Source organism: Engystomops pustulosus, chromosome 2, assembly GCF_040894005.1.
Source record: "Engystomops pustulosus chromosome 2, aEngPut4.maternal, whole genome shotgun sequence".
In the NCBI taxonomy this organism is placed as follows: Eukaryota; Metazoa; Chordata; class Amphibia; order Anura; family Leptodactylidae; genus Engystomops; species Engystomops pustulosus.
The window spans coordinates 253,814,547-253,828,587 of record NC_092412.1 but is presented as its reverse complement, the minus strand read 5'-3'; the positions used below and the strand labels follow the sequence as shown (position 1 = coordinate 253,828,587).

The following is a 14,041-nucleotide window of genomic DNA, read 5'->3' as shown; positions in this document are numbered from 1 at the left end:
GGAGGCAGCAGAGACCCAAGACCCAAAGGTGGGGAGGAGGCAGCAGAGACCCAAGACCCAAAGGTGGGGAGGAGGCAGCAGAGACCCAAGACCCAGAGGTGGGGAGGAGGCAGCGGAGACAGAAGGCCCAGAGGTGGGGAGGAGGCAGCGGAGACCAAAGTCCCAGGTAGGTAGGCGGCTGGGGGTGAGAGGAGGGAAGAAAGCAGTGGAGATCAGGGGACAAGAATTGGGAAGAAGGAAGCGGAGGGTTAGTAGTGGGGAAGAGTTAATATTCACATTGTAGTTTGATGCTGTTGCATTAGACTCCATCAGCGCACAACACAGTCCAGTTCTCTCTCTGGGGCTCTGGCTGGAGATCCGTTACAGTGTGTCAGTGATTCTGCCGCTTCAGGGTCCATTTTGCTTCCGCTCAGCAGATGTCTGCGCCTAATTATACAGATTGTAAAGTAGAGAAGGAAAATTGTGCAACATGAATGGACCGGGATCCCAGCCTAGTAGTCGGGGTAATAGCAGGTTTCCAAATTACACAGTGGACCCCCGAGTACTCATTACTCTGCTGCCGGCGGAAGCCTTTTTATTATATTAACTATTTAGTAGCCACAGTACACTGCGTCGGCTTTGATGAATAATGGTTGGGTTGTTAACGGCTTTGAAAAGTTTGGGAAATTCCCCAGAAAACCGGCATGGACACCCCAGAAAAACTTCGGCAAGTAAGGTCTACATTCAAAAAATTTCATGAAAAGGGGTGGGGTTTGTGTGAACCTCACCCAAAAGAGGGCACTACTGGAGTGTAATGGGGTGGAGCCTGCAAAACTCCTCCACAAAGTGGGTGGTCGCATCTTAAAGTAGGCAGTCAGAAAGCTGGGCTTAGGAACTAAAAAGTGCAAAGAGCACAGCAGTGTGAGGACATGCCTCCACCGAATTGTTGTTCTCCAGTAATGCAGGGTGATATTGAAGAGGCATAAATTAAAGTGCGATCAGATGATACTCGATTGACTTGAGTGGTCAAGAGCGCAATGAAAGTGATCTTATCAAATATTTGTTTAATAGAACCTGAAGTCCCTAAGAAATGGCCTCTGATGTCTCGAGGGACATTCTAAATAGATGAATTTGGATTTTATTCAGTTTTTCTTTACCTCAAACCTGCACCCTGAGGGTTCTAGTGGTCCTTTAGGCTACAGTGATTTCCCATAGCGCGGGAACAGGAGAGCCAGGTGGTCCGTACTCCTCCAGGACCGCCGCTCTCTCTGGCCCATAACAAGGTGAATCTCTTTGATGCTTTGCGACGTCTGAAGAACATGATTCATACTGGGAAGTCTGTGCCGAGAGGACACACAGTCCTGGTGGAGAGGATCTCCGACGTGTTCAGTACCGAGCTCCTTCCATATTCTGGAGCGTATAATCAGCAGATACCACAGCGTTACCATAGTGAACGTAGAAGCACTCATGTTACCGCCGTGTAGTAATCAGCCTCTAATGCATTGTGTATAAACCGACCTGAAGGCGTCTGTAATATTGTGGTGTCACCCCTGAATCTCTGGCTTATTCATGGCAATATCAATATCACGTGACTGTCCTATGTGAACACAGGAGTAGACACTTGAGCATGACGCTTCTACTCTCTCCAGCGAGCTTTACTGTATAGACTGAGACGGAATGAGCAGGGTTTTCTCATTATAATTAGAGGCTGGAGAGTAACGACAATGATCAGGGATGTAGCTTATCAGCAGAAGCCAATATCAATTTCATGTGACTGTCCAATGTGAACACCGGAGTAGACACTTGAGCATGACGCTTCTACACTCTCCATTGTGCTTTATAGACTGAGACAGAATGAGCAGGGTTTTCTCATTATGTTTAGAGGCTGGAGAGTAACGACAATGATCATGGATGCAGCCAAAGACCTTGGAGTATACATTCCACTCAAGTGCCCATGTACCTTCTTCCCACCTTCATCTTCCATGACCTCTCCGTACGTTACAGCGCCATCACATGACTTATCAATGCAGCGCAGTAGCTAGCGTGACATTGTTACTTTTTGTTACCTGAGAGTGGCAGGTGATCAACGAAAACTAAAAAATTGCCACATCGTTTCTGTAGACTGATCCAAAAAAATCTACTTTGTCTTTTGCAGAATGGGTGTTTGTCTGCTTGGTCATAATCGGCACTTTCCTCTTCTTCGCCATGGTGGGCCTTTGCTGGTGCCAGTGCTGCCCCCACAGCTGCTGCTGTTACGTTCGCTGCCCTTGCTGTCCAGAAACCTGCTGCTGTCCTAGAGCTTGTGAGTATTGTCTCTTTGTATGTATACATGTGATAAAAAGAAGCCCCAAAAATAACATGACTGCAGCCACCACTAGGGGGAGCTCATTGTCTTCTGGATGAAAAATGTTATAATTCAGATTTTTCTTTCCTCTCCGGCAGTGTATGAAGCAGGCAAGGCTGCAAAGATCGGCTATCCTCCCACCGTTCCCACCGCTTGCCCTCCTTATTACATCTCCACCGTTCCTGTTGCTCCAGTCCCTGCTCCGATGCTAATGGAGAAACCGCATGTTCCACCTCTAGTGCAAAGCGACTCATTGGGAGGGCAAAATGGTGAGTCCAACGTTATTCAAGCCGGGTAGATGTGGATAAGAGGCTGGTCAGAGACTCAGAACAATGTACTACAAGGAGTGGAAGGTTCCCACAGCAGCACAGAGTATGTCAGGAGAAGAGTGTGATGATACCAGTAAAGCCTCCGTGGTCAGTGATGTAAGGAAGCGAGTAGTAGAGAGGTTGCTGACTATGTAGGGAGAAGCCATGTCCCTTGCAGCACAGAGTATTTCAGGAGGTGCTGCAGCAGCACCATAAAGTATTTAAGGATATACCTGTCCTGTCATGTAAAGTGTAAAGATACATAATAGACTCGGTGTTGAGTATTATAACATGTTCGTGTTCTCATCAGTGCGTAAAGGTTACCGCATCCAGGCGGACAAGGAGCGCGACTCCATGAAGGTCCTGTACTACGTGGAGAAGGAGCTGGCGCAGTTTGACCCGGCGCGGCGGATGCGAGAGCGATGTGAGTGCCCGATACAGAACGTCTTCTCTTGTAACAATCTTAGAGAGCCGGAGGGTTTAATCCAAGATTTCAGAGTTTCTTCATTTGAGTCATTCTTGTGTGAACTTGGCGGCCACCTACACACTGAGTCACCGCTACGAGCTGTCACTTCCAGCCCCGCATTGTCCCCAAGCAGACAAATAATACATAGGAACATGAACGCAGAGACGTTACCGGGATCAGCTGCATCTACAGGGACCCAAATCCAAGCTCCGATCACGTGCCAACGGGTTCTGGACCACCTAGGTTCTGGTAGATTTGAAGGCTTGAAAAGCAGAACCTTTAAAGGCAACCTGAGACATCAAAATATAAGTATATTCAGAAAACTAAACTAATACAACACAGACCAGAGGTCCACTATATAATCCAGACCCTCTAAATAGAAATCTGGACCCAGGAGCAGAACCCTAAATAATACAGACCCAGGACCAGAACCCTAAATAATACAGAACCAGGACCAGAACCCTAAACCATACAGACCCAGGACCAGAACCCTAAATAATACAGGACCAGGACCAGAACCTTAAATAATACAGACCCAGGACCAGAACCCTAAATAATACAGGACCAGAACCCTAAATAATGCAGACACAGGACCAGAACCCTAAATAATACAGACCCAGGACCAGAACCTTAAATAATACAGACCCAGGACCAGAACCCTAAATAATACAGACCCAGGACCAGAACCCTAAATAATACAGACCCAGGACCAGAACCCTAAATAATACAGACCCAGGACCAGATCCTCTAAATATGAATCTGGACCCAGGATCAGAACCCTAAATAATACAGACCCAGGACCAGATCCTCTAAATATAAATCTGGACCCAGGAGCAGAACCCTAAAAAATACAGACCCAGGACCAGAACCCTAATTAATACAGAACCAAGACCAGAACCCTAAACCATACAGACCCAGAACCAGAACCCTAAATAATACAGACCCAGGACCAGAACCTTAAATAATACCGACCTAGGACCTGATCCTCTAAATAATACAGACTCGGGACCAGAACCCTAAATAATACAGACCCAGGATCAGAACCCTAAAAAAATACAGACCTAGGACGAGTACCTTAAATATTACAGACCTCGGACCTGATCCTCTAAATAATACAGAATAAGGACCAGAACCCTAAATAATACAGACCCAGGACCAGATCCTATAAAAATAATACAGACCAGGTTCAATATATAATCCAGACCCCTTAAATAATTCAGACCTATGACCAGATCCTCTAAATATAAACAGACCCCCCCCCCCATAATAATGCAACCCCACAACCAGATGTTCTAAAAATTATAGACCCAGGAACAGAACCCATAAATAATACAGACCTGACCCCCTGAATAATACAGAACAGATCCCCTATATAATTCGGATCCTGGACCGGAGCCCCTAAATAATACAGACCAGGTTCTCTATATAATACAGACCCCCAGACCCTTTAAATAATTCAGATCCTCTAAATATATACAGACCCCCTAAATAATACAGACCAGGTTCTCTATATAATACAGACCCCAGGCCCTTTAAATAATTCAGAACCTCTAAATATAAACAGACCCCCTAAATAATACAGACCCAGGACCAGAACTTCTAATATATACAGTCCCCAGAACAGAACCAGGGCAGAAATACAGACCCGACCCCCTAATGTATACAGAAAAGATCCCCTAAATAATTCAGATCCTGGACCGGAGCCCCTAAATAATACAGGCCAGGTTCTCTATATAATACAGACCCCAGACCCTTTAAATAATTCAGATCCTCTTAATATAAACAGACCCCCTAAATAATACAGACCCAGGACCAGAACTTCTAATACATACAGACCCCAGGGCAGAAATACAGACCTGACCCCCTAAATAATGCAGAAAAGATCCCCTAAATAATGCAGACCCCAGAACAGACCTCTAAATGAAAATGTAACGGACCTAAATAATTACAAATGTCAGATTACACCCCCTTAATACAGCATATAGAAGGATTAGAGACCCTAATAAATAGAAAGCTTAGACCCTCTTACTACACACCTCAGAGAAACAGAAATACAGACCCACATCCCTAAACATTACAGACCCCAGACCAAACCCTCCGGACATATACAGAAAAAATGCAGATGGACCCCAGACCAAGTGCCCTAAATAAGTGCAGACCCCAGAAGAAAACCTACAGATCCCAGACCCCTTCTAAGATCCCGGATTACTACACACATACAGACCTTAGATCAGACCCTTGAAATAATACAGACCCCCAAAACATTTTAACGCCTATAATCGGGGAGCATAGGGAGTAGACGCTGCTGCGAATTCTCTGTGCAGTTACCGCCCCCTAGTGGTGGCTGCAGGGAAATAATCGTGGAAAGAGGTGGAAGCAGCCGCTCTGGTGTCTCTGTGGTAGGTACATCACCACCCAGACTATTGCTCCTCTGCTTTAGGGATAGCTGGCAGACCACCGGTGCAAATTTGGGACACACACCCCCCTTCCCCTTATCCAGCTTTTCCAGAAGAATCTGCCATTTCAGGAAATTGTTATTTTGGGGTGAATGCGCCTCAGTGCCCCCATTATTGACATCTTCTCGTTGTCTTCCCTCAGACAGCCACACAATCTCAGAGCTCAGCTCCCTGCACGAAGACCACACCAACTTCAACCGCTCCTATCGGCAAGTCCACAGGAAGCCGTTACCTGCCAGCTGTACCATCGACGGAGACCAGGAATACTGGTCCGGGGTGGTGGGGGCTACGGCCAGAGCCTCTACATGCTCCAAATACCGGGACGACTTCCGGAGTAGGTAAGTGATTCCTCCAGCTCAGAGGCTTTTACTGGTTCTGCCAATAATCAATCTCTATGAGATGATCACAGAGCTCCACATCTCCTACATACACAGAGATATGAACCCAGGTAGGTACTCAGTACAAACACAGAGTGTATCAAAGGGTATGTCCACCGAACTCCATGCTGTAGTTTACATATAGAAAAAGGTTGGTCACCGTTCAAATTACTTATCCTGTACTGATCCTGAGTTACATCCTGTATTATACTCCAGAGCTGCACTCACTATTCTGCTGCTGGTGCAGTCACTGTGTACATACATGACATTACTTATCCTGTACTGATCCTGAGTTACATCCTGTATTATACCCCACAGCTGCACTCACTATTCTGCTGCTGGTGCAGTCACTGTGTACATACATGACATTACTTATCCTGTACTGATCCTGAGTTACATCCTGTATTATACTCCAGAGCTGCACTCACTATTCTGCTGCTGGTGCAGTCACTGTGTACATACATGACATTACTTATCCTGTACTGATCCTGAGTTACATCCTGTATTATACTCCGGAGCTGCACTCACTATTCTGCTGCTGGTGCAGTCACTGTGTACATACAGGGCTTGGGGATATTTTATCACTTGAATTTCATGGCTGTGATGAAAAAATTCTATTTTAGATTGGTATCAAAAACAAATTTACTATATAGAACATGTGACTCCATCCTAAATTTTGTTTCATTTTACAGCCTTCAGAGACCAACATCGGAGGTCCTAGAGAGGAAAGCCTTTCCCATGGCGGTCCAAGCTGTCTCCACAGACGAGTTAGCTGTATTTGCAGACTCCTTTAAACAACGTCCTCGTAGGGCCGACAGCCGAGGTCCCGGGACAGGGCCAAGGTTTGAGAGGTCTGAGATGAGAGGAAGGTCTCTGTACCAGGACAGCTCTACTGATGACTACTATGGAAAGAGAAACCACGCCAGGGAACTGTTTTCAGACAACGAGAGAGGATGGTCCTTTAGCCCGTCTAGAATACGAGCCCCAGAGGACAAGCATCTGCCTAAAAGGATATCTCGAATGGGACAGAGTTACGATGACGCTTATCTTAGCAGTATTCTCGAAAGGAAATCAAGGAGTATTGAGGAGACCACCATAACGCCATCCAAACTGAGCCTGCGGCAGAACTCTAGTCGCAGCTATGGTCGCTCTCCAACGTTCAAGCTGGGAGACAGCAAGGATAACAGAGTCGAGGAAGACGACTCACTTCCTCCGTACTGCGAGAGAGAGCTTGCCAGGGCTCTCCCGTTTCGCTCGAGAGAACACTCCTATCACAGCGCCTCAGACAAGAGGAAGAAAAAGGACCAACCAAGTAAAACAGTGAGAAAAGCCTTCTTTTTTTACATGAATGGGTCACAGGCCAAATGGGGTTGGCGGGCTTTGTCAAAAATTTAAAAAAAACACTGGGTAGAATGTGTGTGTGAGGACACTATGGTACGATGTTGGTGGACCATTAACACGATACTAATTGGGATACGCATGCTGTAATAAGGCAGCTCCTGTTTGATCACATTTCGAAACAGGGACTAATTTGTCCTCTTTTTCGGGTTTGACACAAAAACGATTCAAAAATAACACAAGAAAACATGGGCTGTTCGGACAATTCTCCATGCTGTGGACAGTGAGTGGTTAATGATGTCTTTTTTTTATATATCTATATATTCTGTATATTCAGCTCCAGATGTATCTTGTCTTGTGCAGGCATGGTTGAAATTGGGACACTTGTTTGAGTTGAAAATCTTTGTAAACGAATAATAAAAAAAAAAAATGTGGGCTTGCGGGTGGTTCCACTCTTTTAGGTTGATTTTTTTTTTTTTTTTGGTGGTTATTTTATTGCTGTTACGGAACTAAGACTGATATGTTGTAGAAGCAAAAAAAAGTTCTTACCGATTGTCTGTGCAGTTTCAAAAAAGCTGCTCCAAAAAGACTCTGAATTTTAAAATTCACCTTGACCAGAAATCTATTTTTTTGCAACAATAATAATAAAAAAAGCAAAAACATTCTAGACTTGTACAGATATGAAACTGTTTGTGTCGCTGCTGCTAATTATTTTTGTTCCCCAAATTAATTTACATGAACCTGTAAATGTGGCAGCTTTTTTATTAAATGTATAAAACTTTTTGAAATGTATCAAATGAAAACAAAGACAAGTAAAAAATCAAAACCAGATGGGTGGCTTCCTTTATTCTTCAATAATCCTGTTCTCTCTCCTTGTAGTTTGGTGGTTTTTACAGGAAGTTTGAGGGAAACATCCAGTGAGGAACAGACCAAAAAATTATCTTTATTTAAGACAAAAAAAAAATTCCCATCCATCTGATCTAAGACACTCCACTCCATATGTCACCATGTCCTCCCATCTATGCATGTCATGGATCATCCGTCCAGTCTAAGAACAGCCCCATGTTACACGTTTGTTTTCGTGATGGTCTCATTTGGGTTGCACGTGGTTAGGAAAATTTAGATAAAAATTTAGTCCAAATTTTTTTTTTGGTTGGGGGTGCTGTGTTTCTTGCCCCAAGGACAGGGAGAGGTTTTGTTTTTCATTTTGTCATGTTCATATCTTACTGTTTATTATTTTTCACAGGGTGATTTCCCAAACAGGATGTCCCTCGTTGTCTGACACCGTGAAAGACTTAAGGAAGATTCTCATTGGAGGAGGTACTGAGGCAGTCCTGGTTACAAGAGGCAGAGCCATTAGCCACTGTGCTCCAAGGAACCCCTTCTTGACGCGGAAGATCATATTAGTAGCTAGTAGACCATATGCATTTGGGCCTTATTGGGAGCAGTGGTCTCCTGCTGGGTATACAACCCAACTAGAATTGGACCTCAACAAATTTGTTTTAAAAAAATGTGAAGTATAGCGGGGCATTACAACTTGCCACACTTTTAGATTGTGTTAGGACTAGCCTTAGTAGACTTTATCTTACTCCTGTTCCTAATCAAAAGCAACAGGGGTGAAAATTGCCTCCATTCTCCAACATTCCTTATGTCTCACACTCAAACAGTGTTATTTTTGTACCATCCAATCTATTTGTGCCTCTCATTGACAGTGTCCAGGGAAGGGACGAATTATGTTTTTCAGTATAGTGGGCTGAATTCACAGACACGATGGAAAAAAATTTTGTCGTTATCTGAAAATCATTTTCAATGGAATTAAAATATTTTTTTATTAAATATACTTATAATAATTAAAATAAAAAGAGATAAACATTCTATCAAAATTCTGATTTATACAAATAACATAAAATAGGTTTTAAAATTACCGAAAAAAACATTGGAATAAAAGATGAAAGATTGTATATTTTATAAGGGTTAAATTGCTTAGGTAAAGAAAAAGAAAAAAATCATCAAAAGCAAAAGAGTCTGAAACTGTATTATTTCCAAAATTAATTCAATCATTAAAAAATTGATCAATTGCATTTTTTTTATTTAAATTTATATTCTACAAAGTCCTGGAGTAGAATTTTTTTTAAAAATCTGAAGTTTTACTTTATTTTAAAAATTCTCAAATATAATTTTTAAAAAAAGTTGGTTGTCCTCCAGCAATCTTCCAATTCTGTCTGTGAATTCAGCCAAGCGTCTTTTTGGTTTACATGGTAAAGGTGCTACTTACGTACCGATATCATTTTTATCTAAGTTTACATCATTGTATCTCTCTGCTGCCATATATCTGTCCTCGCTCATTCCCGTTTTATCATATCACAACTGCAAAACCTTTAACGCAAGAAATATTTTTCGTTATAGAATGCAAATCAATACGTGTGACTTTTTGTATCTATTTTTGGAACTCAGCTTCAGTTTTTGTAGAATTTATTGGATCTTGCCAACCAAGAGCAAACTCCCAGAAGGGGTGAATGTACCGTGAATGTATTGTGTTGCTTTTTTATGATTTAGTATTTTAGTTTAGCAATTACTTTATAGTACAGTGTTTTATGCTTTAGTATCATTATGATAGAAGTAGAGATCTTTTTTACTGCATTTAAGAAAAAAGAGAAATGTTCTGTTGCCTTTGCTGTTTTTGTTGGAGAAATGTAACTTGCATGGATTCATCTAAACATCATGTACACTTATTGCTTTTACATTCATGTTCACATTTTCACTTTGTTACGTTAACGATTCACTGGATTTTGACTTTGGGTCAAGTTCCCATGAAAAAAAAATTTACGTTTGTGTATGATGAGACACAAAGTCCCTACTATAATTAGTTTTCCTTGGGATAAATAATAAAATCCATTCTAAGCTTATTTATAAAAACTTTTGCCGTAGAGAGATATTTGTGGGCCCCAGAAAAAATTTTAAAATCCTTTGCTCATCCTGATGCCCAGTGGTTGGAATAGTTTTTATCATGTTCTGGAACGGCTGGATTGTAATGACAATAACATTATAAAAAATATGCAAATGAGCCAGAGGCTTACATCACCATAGTGCCTCTTGGCTTTGCTTTCTTTTAATATATGTACACCCCCATTTAGCGTAGTCTGGTTCCTCCCATCACCAGCAGTCTGCCAGATGGACGGGGGGCTGGACGCATGCGCACTGCTGAGGACTGGAGCATAGGGAAGGGAATTATGGACAGGAAGAAGAAGGGGAGAGCTGCCATTCCTGGAGAGGTCTCTCTGCACCCCTGTAGCCTTGGTCCCCTCCCTCTTGCAGACTGGTGATGACATCAGCCGGCTTTAAGGGAGCAGGCTACATTAAGAGAATGGGGGTGTGCAGATGTTAAAATATGGCAGAGCCAGAGCAAGAGGCCACCCCGGTGGCATAAGCTCACTTTGCCCTGTCCCCAGTGCTCATTTGCATATTTTTATAACATTATTTTCTGAAGAAATCTGCCGTTCCTGAACAAGAGAAAAACAATTCCGCCCCTAAGGCAACAGGACAAGAATGGAAGTGTCAGTAAATCTGCTGTCTGAAAGACAAACAACCATTTTTATTTTGAGGCAAATTAGCTCCTTGGTGCATTGGGGGTGGGGCCATATCTTTTGGTGCCCTCGTCTTCTTTCCTCACCTTTTGGAATGTTAATCGCTGAGTGAAGGGCTGGTGATAGACACCATAAGATGTAAGTATTGCAGTTGCAGGTCCTGCCCACAAGGCACCAAAAATCTCTTTAGCATATTGATGAAAATCAGTAAATTCCTCTAAAATGTCAACTTGCTGTGAAAGTCAATAAATCTTATAGATTGGCCTATACAATTAGTTTCTACTTGTGGGGTGATTGTGGGGCTGGCACACTCCCCTTAAAGGGGTCTTTCAGGCCTTTTAAATTGATGGTTTGTCTTTAGAATATTAAATTAAAGGGAACAATGCCGAAACAACTACCACCACATATAAAAGGGGCAGAAGCTGATTTGTAAGGGGGTGAAGTCAACCCTGACTGATCTCCTATAGATGATCAATTTCATACAATTGTAATGCCCTTCAAGGGGATGTCCAGTGGATGTGCACACAGTGGATTTCTTTTGGTGAGAAATTCCTGCATCCCCCCTTCACACACCGTCAAAAAATAAAATAAAAATTTTACAAAATTGTAATAAAGCATAATTAAAGGGGTTGTCTGGAATAGTTATTTTGTAATATATGGTGGAATGGTCCTAAAAAATAAACTTATACCTACCACTCCTGTGGCACCGCCCGTCACTACCAGCTTGTGTTTGGGTACAGAGATCGGCAGTAGCGCTCCTGCGGGCCATATATTAAAAAAAGAACTGTTTCCCTATAACCCCAACCAAAATTTGCATTTTTATTGTACAATGTGTCAATGGAGGTGCAGCACCTCCACTGTGTGCACATAAATCGGACATACAGTATATACTGGAGTATAAGCCGTGACCCCTAATTTTAACAAAACTGGGAAACCATATTGACTCGAGTATAAGCCGAGGGTGGGAAATGCATTGGTAACAGCCCCCCCAGTATATAGCCAGCCAGCTCCTCTAGTGTATAGCCTGCCAGCCCCTGTAGTTTATAGCCTGCCAGTCCCCTGTAGTATATAGCCAGCCAGTACCCTGTAGTATATAGCCTGCACCCCCCACCCCAGTATATAGCCTGCCAGGCCCCTGTAGTATATAGCCAGCCAGCCCCCTGTAGTATATAGCCAGCTCCTGTAGTATATAGCCTGCCAGTTCCCTGTAGTATATAGCCTGCCAGCCCCCAGTAGTATATAGCCTGCCTGCCCCCTGTAGTATATACCCAGCCAGCACCCAGTAGCAAGCCTGCAAGCCCCTGTAGTATATAGCCAGTCCCCAGTGGTATATAGCCTGCCAGCCCCTGTAGTATATAGCCAGCCCCATGTAGTATATAGCCTTCCAGCCCTCTGTAGTATATAGCCTTCCAGCCCCTGTAGTATATAGCCTGCAGCACCTGTAGTTTATTGCCAGCCCCCAGTAGTATATAGCCTTCCAGCCCTCTGTAGTATATAGCCTGCCAGCCCCTATAATATATAGCCTGCAGCCTGTGCCCCCCCAGTATATAGCCTTCCAGCCCCTGTAGTATATAGCCTGCCAGCACCTGTAGTTTATAGCCAGCCTCCAGTAGTATATAGCCTGCCAGCCCCCTGTAGTATATAGCCTGCCAGCCCCCTGTAGTATATAGCCTGCAGCCCATGCCCCCAGTATATAGCCTGCAGCCCCTGCCCCCATTATAATGCCTGTAGGAAAAAAAAACAAACAGTCTACTCACCTTCCGACGCCCTGTCATGGGCCGTTGCTGACATCATAGTGTGTGCCGATGCCGACGTACACATTAGATGGATAGAAGAGGACCTGCGTCGGAAGGTGAATACACTGGTTTTTTCTTATATAAGATGAGTTAGAGTTTTCCAGCACATTTTTGTGCTGAAAAACTCGGCTTATATTCAAGTATATACGGTACCCTCGAAGGGCATTACAATTCTTTAATATTGATCAATTACACTGGATCAGACTCCACATCCATAGATTTAAAAAAAAATTACAATTCCTGGACAATCCCTGTAATTAGAGCTGCAGCAGGACAAGACAACGGGTGAAAGCAGCTACATACAATGACCCTGCGCCTTCTCCCGCACATTAATGTCATGAGGACTCGCCCCGAAGATGATTTATTTATTTTTTAAAAATGATGCCAGTATTTTGTAACAAAAAATGTGATTTTATTTTTTAAAAAAATTTTAAAACAAAATCTAAAAATAATTTGAATAGAAAAAGATTAGAATATGGAAAACTAATTTAAAAAAAAATGTGTAAAACCAAAAAAAAAAAAAAGTTTTCTTCCAGGAATGTGGCCCACAGTGAACATCCAGATGGAGTCTCATCTGATTTTCCTTCTCGTTTCGCTTCTACTAATCGTTTATCATTTCATCGCTGACCTTAGATTCATAATTTTTAATTTTTTTTTTTTTGGTTTATCATTGATTTTTTAATCACTAGAATTATAAAGAGACGGATTCACTCAAACCTAAGGAAAGAATTAGACAGAATTATTGATTGTAATAACTGCACGGCAGAAAAAAAATGTGTTTTTTTTTAAAAAAATTTCCAGCACTCCATTCCTTATCCTTACATGATGTGCAGAAGATATAATCGGACTCTCGGCTATTTTTGCTGCCACTTGCTCCAAAGACGAACACTAAGTCTATATTAGATTTTAAATATTTTTGTATCGGTCAATGGTGCTGACATTATGTGCAGCATTGCATGATGGGATATGCACATACATTGGTAATTGGGGTAAGTACCATGGACCCAGAGCGTCCGTCCCGACCCTGGTGTATATACAGCGTCTGGAAGGGCTTGTACTGTGACCACAATATTCCGCTGCCTTTCATTGTCTCTTATCAATTTGTTATTAAAAAAAAACAAAAAATTGTGCTAGAAATCTGGTTGTATCTTTATTCTCATCACGGAACGGAATGATATTTTTCATTTTATCCTCAAACTTCATACATGGATTTTTCTTGGGAATATAAGTCATTTCCTAATTGCGTCATCATTTAGAATCGCAAAAGACATATCATCTTCTGAGTATAGGAGGAAATATACAAGGCAGAATTACCGGGAGATTTCCTCACTGTCAAGAACCAAACCAAATAACGGTAAGAAGGGACCAATGTCCGGCGCTCATGTTCCCCAAT

General features: G+C 42.6%; 1 protein-coding gene across 5 annotated transcripts in view; it reads left to right on the top strand.

Moving 5' to 3' along the window:
- ILDR2 (immunoglobulin like domain containing receptor 2) overlaps positions 1 to 13,767 on the top strand; it is a 162,443-nt gene extending 148,676 nt beyond the window's left edge. For 3 of the 5 annotated variants that reach the window (XM_072138887.1, XM_072138886.1, XM_072138884.1), the window contains 5 exons: positions 2,135 to 2,281; positions 2,422 to 2,592; positions 2,942 to 3,055; positions 5,696 to 5,891; positions 6,623 to 8,097. In XM_072138887.1, the coding sequence (XP_071994988.1) occupies positions 2,135 to 2,281; positions 2,422 to 2,592; positions 2,942 to 3,055; positions 5,696 to 5,891; positions 6,623 to 7,325 (1,331 nt within the window). In that variant the 3' untranslated portion in view covers positions 7,326 to 8,097. Of the gene's footprint in view, positions 1 to 2,134; positions 2,282 to 2,421; positions 2,593 to 2,941; positions 3,056 to 5,695; positions 5,892 to 6,622; positions 8,098 to 8,514 lie in introns of those variants that run through there. The other 2 variants (XM_072138888.1, XM_072138885.1) reach the window with 1 other exon arrangement.
- Positions 13,768 to 14,041: the final 274 nt, after the last annotated feature.